Below are 19,336 nucleotides of genomic sequence, written 5' to 3'. Positions count from 1 at the left end.
ATTAATTGCTTGCAGTTCTGGCCAAGCTGAGGCTGTTTCTGCTTCCTAAATATCAGTTCCATTTAATATAGAACAGTATCGATAATTTAGATTTATGTATTCATTACGAGCAAAATATTCAACCAGCCAGAAGCCAAGATCCATCTGCACTGAATCATTTTTCCAGTCAATGTTTATATTTCCTACCTTTAGAGATGCTGAAAGTAAACACATGGTAACTGATATTGACCTGGAAGAATGTCTCGGTGACATCAAAAGTAAACACTGTCTGAAGAACTCTTAAAAACATTGTTTTCACTTAGTAGCATATTTTGGGGTTAGATGGCACTTGGATTTACCATTGATGTTCAGGGATGTTTTTTTCTGAAGTTAGTGAAATAATTACCATTTTAGTCCAAGACATTAAAATCACTTCAAGCACCCACTGATTTACTGAATGTCCAGCATGAGAACACCCAGTACTGTATTAATTCCCAGTTCTTGCTTTTAAGGTCCTTTGTAACCCAAGCCATCCTCTTATTAACCCATGATGCTGGAGGTCTGGGTACAAGGATTTCTTCTGGGTTTTACCAGGCCTATGCTCCCTCACAAAGGCATGAAGGTGTTCCAGTTTTCACATACATTAAACTCGCAGTGTACAAAACCAGAGAGCATTTTAAAGCCACTTCCTCCTCTCCGCCTTCTCATTTCCTGCACAGAAAATCCAGAGAATCTCTCTCGCAGTTGTACTGTGACCCAAATACTGTAAAACAGTCTGTTCCTCTGATAAAACTTGTTTAAATTCTGTCTAAAAAAAAAAATCCTGCATTATATTTCATCAGGAACGCTGAATTATGAAGACTTCAGGGCAAATTATCCTCTATGTGAGTTTGTATCTGCCATGAACAGCTCTGCAAGGGCCTAGTTTCAAGACATGGGAAAACAAAGGTACCATAGCAAGCCACAGACCCTCCCACCCTCTTATCTCATCCACCTTGTTGCCTTTTGCCTTCGTGCATCAGAAATACACAGATGCCTTCAAGGAAGATGCCAGCCAGGGTAACAGGGAGGTTGGAGAAGACAAGGAGCTCTCCAAGCTCAAACCAAACTCATTCTTTTCACCCACCAAGCCTGAAACTACGTTATTAAGATTCCCTTCATCATTAGTCTTCTGCTTTCTATTAAGCCAGATGCCACAGGTTTCCCTGAGAGCCTTGCTATGCTTATTTATGTGTGTTGCCTCAGGTTGTCGTCTTGTTTACAAGCCGGGGAGGGTTCAGACCTGGTCAGGACCAGACGTGAGCTTCCCAGGGGAAGCGCAGTGCTGCAGGAATACACTTCGCACTGCCAGGACATCAGAAATGTCATTAGTGTTCTTCCCGCTTTGTGATCCAGTGGAGCAATCCTTGATAGTTTCCATCCTAGGCTGGCTCCATCCCTTCTGGTAAGGGCTTCTGTGGGTAAATGAAAATGCTTTTAACCTGGCTCTGTCTCCCTTGGCACATTGCCGTGGTACTATCAGAAAGCCCAGCTAACTCCAGATTTATTCACTGCCATTCCTTGGTCTTCCCAAGTGATGGATAAGAGGCCCAACAACCAAGAAGCTGTTTGGTATATTCGTCTACATCAAAAACTTCATTGAAAAGTGCATGTGTCTAAAAGCAGCTTAGAATCAATGTGTTTTGGCTGCGTCAGAGGCCTCCACTGGTATCGCCAAATAAATCGACAGCTTCAATGTAGAGAGATCCTATGATCTCTATTAACCCATGGATATTATCTGCTAAATTCTCTCTGGGCAGAAGTCCAGAGTGTTCCAGATGACTAAATTTACCTTCTATATTATTCAGCTCCTGTGCTCTGTACGGTGTAATCAAAAAGTAGATAGATACTGATCTCCCTCATGGCCAAAGCCCAAACCTTCACGAGCCAGCCAGAGGCTTGTCAGCGGTTCACTGGAGCTTTCCTAAGGCATTTCATCACTGTTTATATACCTAACTGCAATCAACTTGTCAGTTAATGACATGACAGGATTAAGGATTTATGCCAAATCTTTGTTAATCAACACAAATATTTGACTATAATTTTTCCTGACATATTTTTAATCTGGTATTCTTAGTAAATTTATTGCCAAAGTGAAAATTCCCCATTTTACTGTTGTCTGAAAAGGCTAAGCATTCAGTCTCAGAACTGAAAACTTCACAAAACATTGGATCCAGAGGGAAGGCCATTAACTTCCACAAACTGATTTTTAAGTGTTCTTGAATATTCAAACTGAAGTTGGTGAGCTAAGGGCTACTCTGATAGGAAAGATTAGTTTGTCTTCAGCTAGACATTTGCCAGAAAATCCTGCTGCTATGTAAGTTCCCGCTGCCTGATGCTCACATCACATCGTTCTGCATCTGGATCCTGTGCACAGACTCATATTGCACCAAGAAGTATGGTGCTTTTGTAGTGGGGACCATTAGAGAGTAGTAAGATATCAATAAACTAATTTCAGTTTGTGACAGCCTCTAATATTCAGCAATAAATCCAGGGCAAAGCCTTTCAAAGAGGAAGCAGATTTTGAAGGGGCCAGTATCAATAACTGGAATCAGATTTTCAGAAGGACTTAAATTCTATTTAGACAACTAAATGAAGGTCATGCTTTCAAAAGTGCTCACTTTATTAAAGTAAATTTTTGTCATACTGGTTTATTTGGAAAATGTAGCTACCTCTTTTGGTTTCCAGAAGGCCATTGCACTTCTTTAACACTCTTGACATGTTTATATATCACTGAAAACTTTGATTTGAGTGTTGTAATTTGTGTCATTACCTAGGTAGTCTTATGTTTAAAAAAAAAAGTCAATTTTCTTTCTTTATTCATTGTACATGGAGAGACAAGGATGTTGCCAGCACTTTGGCATCAGAATGAAATATATTACAGTCGTTCTGACATGGCCAGAGCCAGTACCAGTGACATTCTTGTAAATCTGAGCTCTGAAAGGAGAAGATGTACAAATCTTTTGGAAAAAGCAGGTCACGAGCATTCTATGAAGTACATAATATTTATGATACAAGTTGAATACACTCAGAAAGCACACAAACTCAGTAGCAAGAATACCTACATTTCATTTTTCTTTGTATTTCTAGAAATAGCCTCATTTTCCCACTTCACGTCGCCTAAGTATGTTGTCATTAACAAGAGGGTCACTTTATTTTTGCATGGATATCAGAGTGTAGTCAAGTAATATTAGTCCACTGGATGAGTTGGCTTAACCCCTGCTCCAAACCTGTTCAAAGTGAGCTGGCTGCCCAGCTCGTATCTCATGTGTGCTATGATGCAGCTGGAACAGAATCTGCTGGCACTTGGCTAAGGAAAGCCCTGTTATTTTTTTCCCTAGCAGCACTGTGGGTAAGACGTTTGATTTTTTTAAAATGATATTTTATGTAACAAAACAATTTTGAAATGTAATTCACAGTGAAAGAGCATCTGTAACATTTTGTATTCTCACGAGCAGTAATTGTGGGCTGTTAAGGTCACCATGCCTTGTGGAACTGAATGGTAGCGTGAGACTTACTTAACGCAACCTGAAGAGATGTCCCTTGTTATGATATGTATTAGTTGGCTAATCTTTTCAGTCTTTAATCCACAATACTGGATTAAAAGACCAAAAATAGACTCTATTGTCTTTTAAGGACAGTTTCTGTTCTGGGGTTTTCTTTTTTATTCTGAAAATGAAAAATTCAGAGTGGAATCAAGTGAACATTAGATACTAACGTAGTCCTTCTTCATGTTATACTTTCAAGGCAAAGTAGTTTCCCACACTTCAATTTTCGGTTAATGGTCATTAAGTTTTTTGATTATTTTTTTCTTTTGAAATTAACATCAGCCTGCTTTGCATCAGTGTTTTCTCTTCTCAGTTCTCCTAAATTAAAGGAATATTTTAAAGTTGTGCTTGCCCAGACAAACTCTTGTCACTTCAATTACTAGTGTTCCCATAATGTAAACACTTGTGTAGGGCACAGACGGACGTGGTGCAATTGGAAATCATGCTATTGGGAGTGATATTTGGCTTCCTCTGTGTCAACAGGTCATAGTAGAATGGCGGCATGCACAAAGAAGTGTATATCCTGTGTATTCCAGCTGATAGGATTGTTTTCTTCTCAGAGTTATTCTCTAGAATAAACCAACTGTGGTACGTAAATTACAGTTCCCTTTATCTGTGATAAATGATAGTCAGCTGTCAAAAATGGTATCTCGAAGTACAGCACATACAACATCTGCTCACACCTCATCTTCACTTGGCAAACTGAGTTTGTTCTTACAAAATTATCATCCCTTTCAATACCAGATTTGTATGAATATGATAAATAAAATATACCACACCATGCTGTTCACATTGAAATAGTGGGAAATCTGACTTTGGTGTCAGAGAGATGACATCACGTGGCCCATAACAAGCATAAAGAAACTTTAGGTGTTGTCCTGATGTAGCATGGGCTGTCTGATGCTAGGTGTACCGATATTCCAAAACAGCCGTTTTCCAGCTGTCAAGTAATATAAAATAATTTATTCATTGTCCTATTCAGTGTCAGAAAAGCACACTGGCGATAACAGCAGACTATCAGGAAGTGCAGTGACTCTGCTTCCCTAACGTTTTGATAGACACATTTTAATCTGTAAGGGATTGCGTATGTACACACCTACCTGCAAACTTAAACCCTACCTGTATGGTTTACATTTGTGTTCAAAATTAATAAAGAAAATACAGAGTATTGAGGATAACTTTTCCTCTGCAGGGGTAAAGTAAAAAATATATATGTGTTTAATTTAAGATGAAAATAAAATTCAGAAAATGGTGTTACTGGTGCAGGCAGGGCCCATCTAACCGAGTATTTTGTCTCCAATGGTGACCACAGGTGCACACTGCAGAAGTGAGAACAAGGCAAGCAGATATGATGCTTCCTCCTTAGAATTTCAGTTTCTGACCACTTTCAGGTTAAGGAGTTTTGGGAGCCAGCTGTGGCCTATGGTTAGCAAAATCATCTGTCCCTTCCAGAGACTTGCTCCCCCTGAGCCCCCTGTAAGCTGCTCGCAGCACCACTGGTCCTTGTGCTTGGTTCTTCTGGGCAATTCCAGGGGACAATTGTCCATGGCAAGAACCACCTACTTTGTTTCCTTTGAACCTGTGTGCCATGGTTCTCTAAACAAAGTAATAGAGGCGCTCTTGTTTAGCTGGTACAAGAGAGGTTTGTTCTTTTCCACATGGTTTGAGTGCTTTGTTTGTATTTCAAAGTCTGAGTCTTTCTGCCTTTTTTGTGTGTGTGTACGGTTGAAGACTGAAAATTTGCCTACACAAGAGAATTGTTCTGATGCACTCAAAAGAATGTGAATTACTTTTTGGAAGTGATATTCGTAATTTTCCAGAGAGACTGCTGGTGAGGAGGCCAAAATCTGCAGAACAACAATGATAGCAAATATTCCAGCTGAGGCAGAAATTTTTATTTATACAATCTAGAAAGACAAAAACCCATGAAACGTCCCAAAGGACCCCCATCACATTTCAGCATGTAACAGCCTCAAGCTCTGATTCAGCTCTATAAGTAGAAGATATTTCAGCATGCTTCTAATACACCTGAGATATGAGAAAAGAAAACAATAGGTTGTCACTCAGTATTCTGATGAGAACATTGATATAAAAAAAAAGATATATTTTACCCTCAATGTTCTGTATATCACCAGCCATTTATTTCCAATTCTATGGAGGGCTGCTGCGAGGATAATTCACAGGCAGCTGCCAGATATCTGTATGGCAGAGGGTTTTGCACCACTTTCAAGGAAACACCGGTTGAAATAATGGCACCATCTAACAGGTAGCAAGGAAAGTAGGACTTTGCTAATGAGGGTGTATCGATGAACTGCAAATGCATCCCTGGCAAATGATCACTTATATCATATACCATTTTTTGTCCTGAAATTTTAAGAAGTATATTTTCTGTGAAATTCCATTTCTCATAAGACTTTCTGTGGTTTGTCTTCTTCCTGACTGTTTTAATGCATACTCAAACCTTTGCATTAGTACTAGTATGTGTGAACAAGCTGTCACATGGAATACTTTAATAATAAAATCTGTCTACTGATCCAGTACTTCCAAACCTACAGCATGAGGAACTTTGAGGGGAAAAAAGCAGAAAAGAGAATCTGTCTAAGTACAGAAAGACACGGAGGTGTACAGACTACATGCACAGATGCAGAAAGACACAGATACCAGTGCTGCTATAGGAAGAAGCAAAATATTTCTACCTCCTTCTCACCACTCCAGTAACAGGCAAACTAACGCTCACATGTGTTTAGGTTACCACATCCTACCTTTTTCTAAGTTTTGGGAAAACTTAGGGTACATCATTGCCAAAGTGACTGAATAAAAATAATGATTTTGGTGGGGAATGTGTAATAAGGTCTGGAAAACTTATGGATGTAGCTGACATAATCTCCTAATTAACAGCTATTGGACAAAATGTAGCAAACAGACTTGAGAAAGGGAGCTTCAAAACTAAAATCTATAGATTTCAAAGGGAGAAACAAAGAATGTGTTGTAAAGAGAAAGAAACAGCAAAACCTAACTTTGAAGTTTGACCGAATCCTGAATTTCAGTAGAAACTCATGACTGATATTGATCTCTTTATGGCAAAGGGCTATCCCAGAATTGTTACCAATGCAAATGTCTCACAAGGTGACTGTGTGGAAATTCATTTGAAGGATAAGACTGGATGAAGCCAATCATTTTTAGACAACATGTTTGCAATGATCAAGTAGCCCTTCCTAAAAGGGGTTCAGAAAGTAGCTACTTGTTCTGATAACTCTCTAGAAAAGGAAGTGGTTGTAATTGTTTTGAAATATAGGGAGAAATTAGGTTGTGAACTTCCTCATAGGTCTCCAGCAGGAAGTGATTCCAGTTTGTTGAATACTTCTCACAAGCAGGAAATAATAAAATAGAGCTACAACTGCCTAAGACACTGGTGAAGGTGTTCTTGGCTTTGACTTTGAGTTAATCTGATGCTGTGCAGAGCCCATAAATCAGGACAGAACAATTCAGACCCTTCTTGTTTAGGGAGGAGACACCTTTTTACTGCTTTTTAATCAAAAGGTCACATAGGCAATAGCAAGCTGACCCAGCAGATGAGTAAAAAGAGAAGGCATTTCATAGACAGCATAAATACCCTTAAGAAACCACTTTGAAAATGGACAAAGGTGCTTGTCCTTATAGAGCAGGGATAATATTGATGTAAATATAGACGGGATTAGAGGAGCTGTGTGTGTTTCAGCAGTCATCTGAATTTTTCAGAGAAGAATTCATGCACCATCCAATGGGATCTTGTAGCAGGGATGAACTCTGCAGGATGTTACCCAATATTCATACAGGAGTAAACTTGTTATCAGATGACCCCATAAACCATGCTTTGGAGTCAGGAATTCTGAAAGCTGCTTGCTCGAAAAGCTGGTACTCTGATTAAATAACCACGTATATGCCTGAACACAAACAGCGATAATGCTGACTCCTTGTCCAGATGGCCTGACTCAGAAACAAATTACAAACACTACCCTAAGCAGAAGGGCAAGGCAGGGGCTGCTGCTGGGAATGTGCGCACTCGGGAAGGGCTGGCAGGCATCTCTTCTCCAGTAATCTGCAGAGGAAGCGTGAGTTCCTGTATCACCCACAGGACCTGAATTCAGAGGGAAAAATGGGTGTTGAGGCAACTGAAATCCTCCCAGCAAGAGGATGCTGCTGTTAGGACGGCATGTACAGAAAGTGTCTGGTGAAAGGGACGTGGTCATTGTGAATGTATCCTGGGCATAGTGAAAAATTCTTTACATTTAAAGATGAATACATATATTTACAGATATCCATATATAAAAACATTGCATAAGTGGTGTTCATCCAAAATACAATAGCTAGGAGAGTTACACCTACATACATCAAGGGAAGGTTACGGTGTCAAAGCAGGTTACCTGAGGGCTGCTGTGCACCCACAAGGGACTTTTTCCCTTGCCTCAAGTGCCTGTTCAAAATGTACAAATAATTAGTAGGGTTTGACATAAAATGATTGCTTTACAGACGCAAAGTGATCCCAGCATGATCTCACAGTGTCATGACCGGCAGGCTTTGGCTTTTCCCTGGGGCCTAACGAGGCGATCAGCAGGTGCTGGAAATAGGAGCCTGGGACACGCGCCAGTGTTTCAGTGAATGAATCTTGACCGGAGTCACTCCCAGGAAAGAAACTGGAATCCAAAATGATTCAGCAGGTTTGTGAGATTGTAAGGAACTACAAAATGTACAGACTCCCCCAAACCTGGTGCGATGGGAGTTGTCTAATTCAGGCAGATTCTCCAGTTTCGGTAGTTCTGTTTGTAACACTGCACTAAAGGAAATAAATACATTCCGTATTTCTTGATAGAGCACTTAATGAGAGTACAAAATGTTTCTTAGTGCTCCTCATGCTTTGGCATAAGTTAATTAAGACAAGAAAAATCCATTCCCGCTGAAGAGGAATAAGGGATTTGAAACATCTGTGCATGATAGGTAGAAACCAAATGAAAAATCTTTCCATTGTGTTGCATTTCCAATCAAATTTGAAAATAGTCACTTCCAAAATAGGAGTCTGTGAAGGAAGGGCATATGGCAACAGATTATAGGGCATATGGGCTGATTCCATAAGCTTAGGAAAAAAGCACATCTATCCCTGTGCCAGTTACTTGGAGGCGGGCCATGGCCATACCAGTTCAGCCAGACTGCGCCCAGAAACCTGGGTTTGAAAATTAGGAACGGGACAGATAACGTGTAACGAGTAATTTCTGGTCCGTGGCGAATGCCTGTGTGCACACCTCCCATCAGCAAGACTGGAGTTAATTAGCCTTCTTTTGTTCTTGTGAAATAACAGATATGACACATGCTTACACAGACGTATGGGTGAGCAGTGGGGTGGGGGAACTTTTATTGGGCATCCCTTCTCCCTAGTGAAAACTTGTGGCCGAGGGAATGGCATTTATTAGAAGCAGGGATGTTTAGGACTTGTTCTCTTTGTTCAGCGCATACGGTGCAGTTTCAGGTCCATGCAGCCATGCCTGATGGGCCGTTTTCCTGGGTGTACGAACCACTGGCTGTGTGCCAGGTGTGCAGTGCCAGGTGTGCAGCTCACATTTCCACGTCCAGGGACCTGTGAGCGCTGGGTGTGCAAGGCGAAGGGACCGAGCTGTGGGATTCCCGAGTGCTGTGTGTTGTACGGGCAGACACAGGTGAAGAGATGGGCACGGGGGGCTACAGCAGGAGATGGGGGCTGCCTGGGGGGCGAGGTGGGGGTAATGGGGCCGGGGGGCAGTGCACCCCTGGGGGCTGCAGGAGGGAAAAAGACCGGTGGTGGTGGGATGTCAATGTCGGGGGGGGGTCGTGCAATGGGTGAGCAGCGTGTGTAGTGTGAGCAGCGTGTGCAATGTGTGCGGTGTGTGCAGCCAGGCAGCCCCGCAGCAGGTGCCTGCTCCCCCCCGGCGGCCTTCCAGCCCCCCCCCCCCCCGCCCCAATCCCGGTGCCGCCCCGCCCCGGGCTCGCTCTGCCCCCGCGGGCGGAGCAGGAGGCGGCGGGGCCCGGGGCCGGGATCCTCCTCCCGCTCCCTACGCCCCGCTCCGACGTCAGGCAGGAGCGGGAGGCAGCGCCCACCGCCGGGGCCGGGGCCAGAGGCTCGGCGGCCGCCGGACGGGGCGGACGGCGGCGGAGAAGAAGGAGGAGGAGGAGGAGGAGGAGGAGGAAGGCGCTATGGCCGACGTGTTCCCGGGCTCCGAGCCCGCCGCGGCCCCGGACGCTGCTCGGCGCTTCGCCCGCAAGGGAGCCCTGAGGCAGAAGAACGTGCACGAGGTGAAGGAGCACAAATTCATCGCGCGCTTCTTCAAGCAGCCCACCTTCTGCAGCCACTGCACCGACTTCATCTGGTGAGGATCCCCCTCTCCTCCCCGACCGCTCTCCGGGGCTCCCGCTGGGGGCGGCCGCCTTCCCCCCCCTCCTTTCTCATCCTCCTCTTCCTCCCTCCCCCGGAGTCCCCCGGTGCCGCCGTCCCCGGGCAGCGCCGTTCCCCTCCCGGCCGGCTCTGAGCCCCCTCCTGCCACCACCAGCGGGTGCTGGGAGTGGAGCTGAGCCCCCCTGGGGGGAAGGGGGAGCCGGTCCCGGTGTTTGGGGGTTCCCCCCGCCGTGCTCCCTGCCTTCCCCTTGGCACCGCTCCGTGCCCCCCTCTCACCCCAGCTTGGGGGGCGCACGGTGCCGCCCCCGCCGCCCTCCGTCCCGAGCAGATTAAAAAAAAAAATAATTAAAAAAAACCCTGCAGCCGGAGCGAGGGCGGGGAGGGAGGGAGCAAAACTCTTCCTACAGCCACCCACCTCGCTCAGCCCAGCACCTCCCGGCCGGGCTCTGTGCCCGGAGGGGGGTCCCTCTGTCGCCCCGGGGTGACCGCAGCCCGCCGAGGGGCTGGGGGGGCTGCAGCCGGCCGGGGAGGGCGCCCCGCGTGTGCTCATGCGCCTGGGCACAGCCCTGTGCCTGCCCTCTGGAGTTCCCTTCCCTCTGCACGCCCAGGGAAAGGTTGTGCCTGCTCCTACAACGCTTCAAAGGGGTTTGAGGAGTAAGGGGGAGAGGAAGGACGGGGAGCTTGGAGAAGAAACAAGGGGGAAACGGGACGACTTCTTTGCTTTTTTTCTCTTATTTATTTATTTATTCCTTATTTGGAGGAAAAAATAAAAAAAAGCGAAGTTCAGTGTTGTAAAAGTTAGACACCTCAGGGAAGTGCCTCAAAATGAATCCGAAGCAGGCTGAGCTGCAGGTGTGGGAACGCGGCGGGCTCCTTGTCCGTGGCGACAAGTGGCACAATAAAAAACAAAGCCAAGGGCTGCGGTGAGAAAAGGCACCTGACAACAGGATGGGTTTGAAAGTGAAAGGATATCCTGTTGCTGACAGGTGGCAAGAGGAGCTGCGCTCTAGCCCTTTCCTGCTAGCGAGGCTAGGAAGCTCCGAGCATTCATCAAAGGAGCATGTGACAGCTCTGAAACTTGTGTCGGTTCCTCGGCTGAAGATAGGCAGGTCTTGAATAAGTGCCATGCACCGTGAAAAATGCTTCATCTATTTCCAGAGCGACACGTGGCTATTAACATATGCTTTAAGGTATAAAGAATAGTAAAAACAGCCTTTCAATGAGCTGTGCAGAGACTTTTTCCTTAGATTACACTTGTCCATGTAACATTTACTGAAATAATTCCGTGCCTCTCTGTCTTCTTAAACTGGCTGATTGGTTTCTGAAGTGCTGCTGTATTTCCCAAACCTTTTCCTTAAAACATGTTGCTCCTGCCCAGGGAGAGGGGTACTGCTCCCTGCTGACCTGGGGGTGCGCAGCTCAGGCACAAAGGCTGGCGGGACTGTTGGAGCAGATACCGTAGCGATGCCCTTTACAACAGAGACCATCTGAAAAGACCAAACAAACAAAAAACAACCTAAAGCCTGTTTCGTGTTCTTAGTTCTGTTGTCCCACAATTGCATTTGCACCCTTGCCTGTTACTTGCGTGAAGAGAAGTGATAATAGCAACAGAGTGACATTAGGGTAGTGTTGCAGGCTGCCAAGTTAGCATGCAACGTTGTATTTCTTCTGGGTTTCTTAGTTTAGGCCTATCTATAACAACACCTGGGAGTTTTTTCAGTAGAAATCTAGAAGATACGTGAAGTTGTATAGTGTCCCTTTCCACCTGAAGTAACAGTGTTCTAAAGAGTTTGTCAATTCTCTAAATAAATTAATAAAAAAGTGGGAAAATGGATACACTTCCTAAAAATCACTTCTACAAAGTTTCTAATTAGACTACGTGTTAAGTGCCAGCAGCCTTCTTCCTGGCTCCTGCAGTGCCTGCCTCTGGTGGGTTTCTCTCTTGGCGTAAGCAGCTCCGGCTCTCCAGATGAGAAACATCCTACAAAGAGGGAAAACGCAGAGAAATGTTTATAGATCAGATACTCCAAACATTTATTTTTGTGGAAAGAGAATGTTGAATGTTTAAAGGTAAACAAATAAATACAAGCAACAATGGGGCAATTTGCTGCAGGTGTTGTAACTTTGGAGAGCATTTTGGACACGTGTGTGTGGCTGTATTCACTGGGGAAGGACTGCGTGCGCGTTTGTTAGGAAAATGAAGGAAGTAAGCTGGAAGAATAACCAGTATGAAACCAGTGGGTCTGTTGTCTTGCTTATATTGAAACAAGCATCCTCTTTAACCTGCCTCCTTTCCGTACAACAGGCTGAGGCACTGGTGTGCATCGCTAAAATTGGGATTAGAAACTGTCGCGTTTGTTTCCTAGGTCTTCTCTGGAACTTGGGTTAATTTTATATTGCTGTTAAGTATAGATCTGGCATTAAGTGAGTTGCAATATTATGCCATAATCCCAGATGATAATAATTGTAGATCCAAAATAGCTTGTGAAATAATAATAATAATAAATTGTTGCCAGAAGCTGGAATTACGTAGCTGGTGACAGCTATTGTTCTCTGCTTTGCAACGGGTGGGCTGTTCTGTGGTGTACATTTTAAAATCTGTTGCTGTCGTAGCAAAATCTGTAGTAATTTAATAAGAAACTATTTTTGTGTTGTTATAGATCAGTGAAAGGAAATATTAACTAAACATACTAAGACAGGTGTTTTTTTATTTTCTTTTTCTATGCAGGGGATTTGGGAAACAAGGATTTCAGTGCCAAGGTAAGCCACAAACGCTTTGTTGGCTAGTACGCTTTGTTGCCTCTTACTCTGAAGGTAGCCAAAACTTGCCTGCAGCAGGAAGGAAACAAGCCTGAAAAATATAAGCAGGCATCTTTGCCTGTGTAAATTTTAAAGGAAGACAATTATTCAGTTAAATAACTATTGGTATTTATATTGTATACAGTGAACAATCAAGTCACTGTGATAATGCAAATAAAAAGATGTTATCTTTCTTAAATCTCTTCACAGTAAATGTCATATCATCTGCATATAGTGCAACTTCGAACTTTTCATGAAAATAATCTGTGCAATTTAGCTTTTGCAGAGACCATTTTTCACATCAGAAGCTCTCGTCTGTGTGGGCGTCTTGGAAAATGGATTCACTTTTTAGTCATATGGCTTCCTTTCATAACCCAAAGTCCCTGTTTTTAATTTTCATACGTTGTATGTTTAGGAGGACCTTTGATTTGAATTACATTTTAGGACAGGCAGCATTTTTCTCTGATAATGTAATATTCAATTAAAAAAAAAAATACAAAGCCACCAAAAACCACACCAATTTAATAAATTCTGCTAACCTTGAGAAACTGAAAACTGATACAGTAGAAGATAACTCTATGCATGCAAACCAGAACATGAACTACTATATTCTCACACATTCTGTGCTACTGCCAAATTCTTATCATTATTCAGCATTTAATTGTAGAATAACCACACCCAACTATTGTTCTTCCTTTTCTATGTCACATGTGTACTGATGAGGCTTTTTGCTGTCCCTTCTCTTCCCCCACCTTCTCCTTTTTCCCTCCCACTTCTCCTGCAGGTGTACCTTGTGTATGCATTAGCTCACCTTTTGCTTGTTTCCTTCATTACATGTTTTAATGGTCACTTGCTAATGCTTTAGAGTGTATTTGACTATCCTGAATGCTGTGTTTACTTATTAGTTGGTGAAATTACGGATTCTGTGGTATTTTTGTGAAAATTGATGTTAGTTGGTACTTCCTGAAGTTAAGCCTTTGTGAAACTGAATGTAGATGAGATGCCTTTCAAAGATGTTGCAATATATTTCTCTTTCTTCAAGTAGAGACTTGCAGAGCGACTGTGGGGCATGGCTAATACATACAGTGAAAATGCTGCGTGCCTTGTTAAGGCATGGTAGGAATGCAACCACAGTTTTACCACGAATCTTGCACGCAATTTTGTCCCTGTTCCAAGATCTTACTATGAAATTCTGTGAATATCCTCCAGTTTTCTGTTACTCACCACTTCAGAGCAGTGCTATATGGGTCAGTCCCTGGTCCTCCGTTATAATGGAGTTGCATTTCCTGCTGAATCCCGTTCAGGATGGCTGAGTGGTTTCTGGCTAAGGAATTATTTAGATGTTCATTAGAGATTTCCGTTGGTATATAGAAAAATGGAACTGCGCTTAAATTACATAGTTACCTTTCTTATGATTTGTAATTCGCACAGCGCTGACTTTCTTTCCTCTTCTCATCAGGCAGCTAGTGCCTCATGGTGGCTGCAGTCCCCTGCCAGATTTAGTGTGGCAATTTCTTTCCAGAATTTGGTTCTCTGTGGCTAAATTCCTTCCATCATTGTAACTGTAGCAATGGAGGAATAGTTTTTTTTCTGATAAGAACTAATCTTTGTGAAGCTAGCTAAAAATTTTAGTTGTCCCATCTTCCCTTCAAATGCCATACATAAACATAAGCAGGAATGAAAGCAATAGAGCTGCCTTATTTTTTTTTTTTTTTAATGAATTACTATCATTTTCAATGCTTCAGAAGTGATGCTTTTCAGCAAACTAACCTGACTGCTGTCTTTGAGAGTAAACTTCTGCAGTTTCTCTTTAATAGGGAGTGTTGCACTCCAGTGTTTTTTTTCTGTATTCTTACACAGTCAAAAGCTATCAGAAATATGGCTGGTTTTAATTCCAACTTTTACAATAATTTGTGGCAAGTTATTGGTGTTGCACTGATAAGTTCAGCAAATGTTTTAACTAATAAGTTCAGGAAGTGGTGGTTTGGGTTCTTTTGTTTGTTTTTCTGAAATTCTCATTCATTATACTTGATTATAATCAAAGAGCATTTGTGCTCTTGGGATGATAGTCTTGAAAATTAAACAAAATAAAACTTCCAGGATGGACAGCTGAATCAAACTTTCTCTTCAGTTTTCTGGAGCTTCAGTTAGCAAGTCGCCAGCTAAAGCTGAAAGGACAAATGTTAACGATAGAAGTCAGTGAGCATGCGAAGAATTAAATAAACCTGTGTGAAACTAGAAGGTAGGTTGCAAAACAAAACAAACAAACAAAAATAGCTTTTTATTTTGCTACCTTTACAGAAAAGAATGGCAAATGAAGAACATAATGGAAATTTCAGTATGACATGAGGGAAAGGAAAAAAATATTACAGTGACAGCTCATGGTATAGCTGAAGTCCTTGGTTTGTCAGAGTTTCCACTGTAAGAAGCTGTTCTAGCTCTGTTTTCAAGACTGTTGTTAAATCTCCCGCTAGACAGAAACCTGACACCAGGCAGGTTTCAGAGGTGGGTGGTTTTATTATTTCCAAAGTTGCTTTACCTTCCTCTGCCTTTGTTACCAAAGGGAAGAGGAAAGGTCTGTAATTATAATGCCCTGAAATTAAGTGCTACTCGACTCTTCTAGAACAGAGTAGTTCAGTTGGAAGGGACCTACGGGGATTGCAGGGAGCAGTGGGGCCTCCTCTCAGCCTCCTGGCCTCCAGCCCAGACAAGCCGAGAGCCCTTGGCCTCTCCTCTCAGGACGTGCCTTCCAGCCCCTCGCTGGCTTCATCATCCTCCTCTGGATGCATCCAAGCATCTCCAAATCCTTTTTGTACCCACACTGTGCTTGAGGGGAGGCCGCACCATACTCTTAAGAAACTTCAGTTATTTTATAAATATTTGTGCCAGCAGTTCATGATTTGAAACTCCTAACTTAGTGCTTATGCATTATTAAATATTGTAGCTAACATGGTATGCTTTTAGATATTTTAAAACTTTATTTAAAAAAAAAAGTCAAATGCATTTCACATGTTATTTTGAAACCACACCCTCAAAATAAAATGACTTTATACATACATATATATATATATATATATATATATAAAAGTTGAAATTTAGTGTTTTACCTTAATGATATTTTTTTTAGCCATTAATACTTTTTCATTTGGGCTTGCTTTGAGCCTTGGAACCTGCTTTCAGTTGTATGTAATCCTTTTATATTTTCTGATTTCCATGCCTGTATTTCTGATGTAGCATTCAGCTTCAGCATTAAGCAAGAACCTTTAAATGCGTCCTTTGGAGTCAAAGAGAAAAATTTCCATTTATTATGTTAAAAAGCTTTGCAAAACTTTTTTTTTGTATATTTTATTATTACGGGATCCCCATAAATTAGCAAAGGACAGCGAATTCAATTTTGGTATGGCTTTTAATGCCCTTAATGTAGCAGAGGTTCAGGATACAATTGCATTATTACCATGCAATTGCTTAGCAAGAGACAGTCCAGGTCCTAAGTAGTTTTCCTTCCTTAATGTGAGTTTTCTAATGTAACTACTGTATGTAACAGCAAATAGACATTCAGAGTTGCTACTTGGATGTACAACTAAGTTGCAGTATGTTATTTCATGGGGAGGCTGCAGAATTCTGTTGCATTTTGATATGATAGGAAATTTGTCACAGAGAGGGCTTGGAGTCAAGAAGTATCAGTGGAGAAGTTCAGAGCCCATCTCTGGTAAGGTGTGAATTCAAAAATGAGCTTGAAAGAGCTGGATTAACTTTTTCCTAGGTATAATTTTCTTCCTTACTCCTATTTGTAGGATGCATTCTGCTGTTGTTGCTGGTTGTTGAAATTTGTGCTTTACTGTCTGTTTATACAAACATAAACTGTTCTAAAATACTGTGCTTTTGAAACAAGAGCTCGTGTTCTGCTGGTTTGTTTTTCTGTTGGTTTGTTTTTCTGTTGATTGTCTTTGTGGTAGTGAAAACATGAAGGTAAGACTCTTTGAGAGAGTTATGGCTTTGTTTGGATTTCTTAAGTTGTCAAGCAAAACAGCAAGCTGTCAGGGGCACTGAAAGCTTTCTTCTAACGTGCACCTGGAAACACTGCAAGGGAAATGTGAAAAATGGAATCATCTAAAACGTTTTTCTGAGTCTGCCACAGTACGAACGTTCCTCTTGTAAGAAATTAGACTTTAAATTAAACAAGCTTTTAAGTTAAATTTTGGCTTCATTTTAGTTTCAATATTCATTGTTACATTCTGAGTAGAGTCTATATTTGTTCTTTTTGGTTTGATTTCTAAGAATATTTTGTGGGTTTTTTGGTTTTGCTTTTGTATTGTTTTTGTATCTTTTTTTTTTTTTTTCAGTGAGCAGAGCACAGCTAATAATGATTCACTAGGATTTGAAGAAGATATGTGGACAAACATGTATTCACATATGTTCTGAGGCTGATTTAAGTTTGGAACTGAAGGCCCAGCAAGTTCCTTGAGATGAAAATATATTTAGTTGCACTAATACAAATGTAATGAACTCCTGCTCCTGCTCAAGGGCCTGCTGTTAATCCTCTCCCAAACATTCAAGATTTGTAGTCATTAACTGCACAATTTCCCTCTCTCATGTGATTTCTGCAGCATCTACTGAAGTGCAGTGTTCTGCTGTAGTCCAGCTCGGAAGTACATTTGGCTTGAGGATAATAATTGGCTAAGGAAGAGTTTCACATGCATTTTCTAATTTATGTAAATAGAAATTAGAGAAATCAGTTGAAGCAGCTGATTATATTTAGCTAATCTGCGTAACTATTGCTCTTTCCAATTTTGTTCTCTTAATTCTTTCTATTTATTTTCAGAATATCTCTTTATGAAAGTTGGATTTTAACTGAAGTAGCCATGGCAAGCTTTTTGAGACAGCTTGTATCATGCTAGGTGCATTTCCTCATGCAACTGGTGCTGGGCTAGTTAAACATCCATTGTAACTGCTTCAATAGAGATAGAAAAGACCAAAGAACCCACTGGTGCCTCCTCCTTTTAAAATCTGTTTTCATTTAAAATGTTGTATTAAAGATCTTGTGGGGTGCGTGTCCAGAACTCATTTTTAATGCCATATCTGTGGTCTGAAGACTTACAGCAATGAAACCTGAAGACCTGTGACCTGGTTTACATGTACAGTTTTTATTAATTCTCAGTTCTGTTATAGCAGGCTTGCAGGGGAAGCAGCACAATTAATTCTTTATTGTGGATAGATCAAGGGTTAGTTCTTAGTTTCCCATCCTGCTATTTGTGTTCCCCCAACAGTTTCTTGTTCATCTCACTACATTGTTTTCTTTGCAACAACAACAACAAAAGAAAAGTTAATAAAGAAAAATGCGTTACATTGCTGTGCTACTTCCCATACAAATGTTTTCTATCTTCCTTACTTGGAAATGTTTTTGCCGAGGGTGGATAAGCTACAAAGTTCCCCCCTCTGTGCCAGAGCTGCTTCTCTGGTATCATTATCATTTCTATGGTAAGAGTGGCTATTACTGACTGCAGTTTGAACAATGTGTGTGTTTTGCTGTGTGCTCTTTGTAGTAATTACTCATGTGCCTACAGTTTACATTATCTAAGGTTTCTATAAGCCTGAGACTGAGAAATGAATTCCATGGAAGTTGTTACGAGTCCGTGGCTGCTGATACTTTCTGCATAGCTTAAAGGTCAACATGAATTCTTCGGAGAGGGAGACTTAATATAGATATACTTAAAGCAGCTGACTTTTTAATATATTTTCATGCATTTAACTTGGAGGTATCTGTTCAATAATGGAACCCAAGAGCAAAACAACAAAAGAAAACCAAAACCAACAACCAAACTGGGAGCAAAAACTGTGTTTGTACACAGATCTTTTCCATCATTCCTCTGGCCAGCTTTGTCCTTTCCATTAGCCTTCTTCCCTCAGTTTAATCTGTGGGCTCCTTCTCAAAGGACAATAATTTTAATGATCTGCACTTAATCTGACATGCAGATTACAAGCACGGAGATGAGATGCTTGTTATGCATTTGTCTTGTCAGCTTTTATTTATCTTTTCTTCCCCTCCTTCAGCTGTCCCTTTCCTTCCCCTTGCAACATATGTCCCATATTGTGAGGAAACATGGGCCTGTTAATTGCCTGAGTGTAAGTCGCGATTCTGTTCCTGTTGAACTCTGACAGATCTTGGAAAAATTACTCATGTTCCGAGTTTTTAGTGGGAACAGCCATGGCAGATGTAGATAAAACTCCTGAGTCCCGATGAGTGTGGGTACAGAAGGAGTGCTAGTTTGAGCCAGGAAAGCTGCTTGGAAAGGTGCATCCCAGTCATCCCTGCTGACTGTGCCCCATAGCTGGTAGCGCTGGGTGGCTCAGAGCACTTTTTGGGGAAACTAAAGAGAAAGTTGTGTTTTAGGAGCATGTTTAATGCCTTCCAGGTGCTAAAAGGGCTCCTGGACCACACTGTGGCTAATCCACTGCAACACCCCTGGAACATGGGTGGTGTGGGTGCTCTAGCAGCGTTTTCCTCTACAAAACTGCTCCTGTTGGAGCATTAATTGCTAATTAATGGAGAAGTATACATTACTCTTCTGGC

The 19,336-nt window shown here is 42.0% G+C and overlaps 1 protein-coding gene across 4 annotated transcripts in view; it reads left to right on the top strand.

Annotated features, from left to right (window-relative positions):
- Nucleotides 1-19,336, top strand: part of PRKCA (protein kinase C alpha) — a 170,007-nt gene that overhangs the window by 5,757 nt on the left and 144,914 nt on the right. Inside the window, exons 1-2 of one of the 4 annotated variants that reach the window (XM_068655189.1) lie at nucleotides 9,589-9,940; nucleotides 12,695-12,726. The exons of 1 other annotated variant lie outside the window; for it this stretch is intronic. In XM_068655189.1, coding sequence (XP_068511290.1) covers nucleotides 9,768-9,940; nucleotides 12,695-12,726 — 205 coding nt within the window. In that variant the 5' untranslated portion in view covers nucleotides 9,589-9,767. Of the gene's footprint in view, nucleotides 1-9,588; nucleotides 9,941-12,694; nucleotides 12,727-19,336 lie in introns of those variants that run through there. 2 more of the 4 variants (XM_068655190.1, XM_068655191.1) reach the window with 2 other exon arrangements.

This window comes from Anas acuta, chromosome 18 (genome assembly GCF_963932015.1).
Source record: "Anas acuta chromosome 18, bAnaAcu1.1, whole genome shotgun sequence".
NCBI lineage: Eukaryota > Metazoa > Chordata > Aves > Anseriformes > Anatidae > Anas > Anas acuta.
Note: the sequence above shows the minus strand (reverse complement) of the source record. Positions and strands in the feature narration are given on the sequence as shown.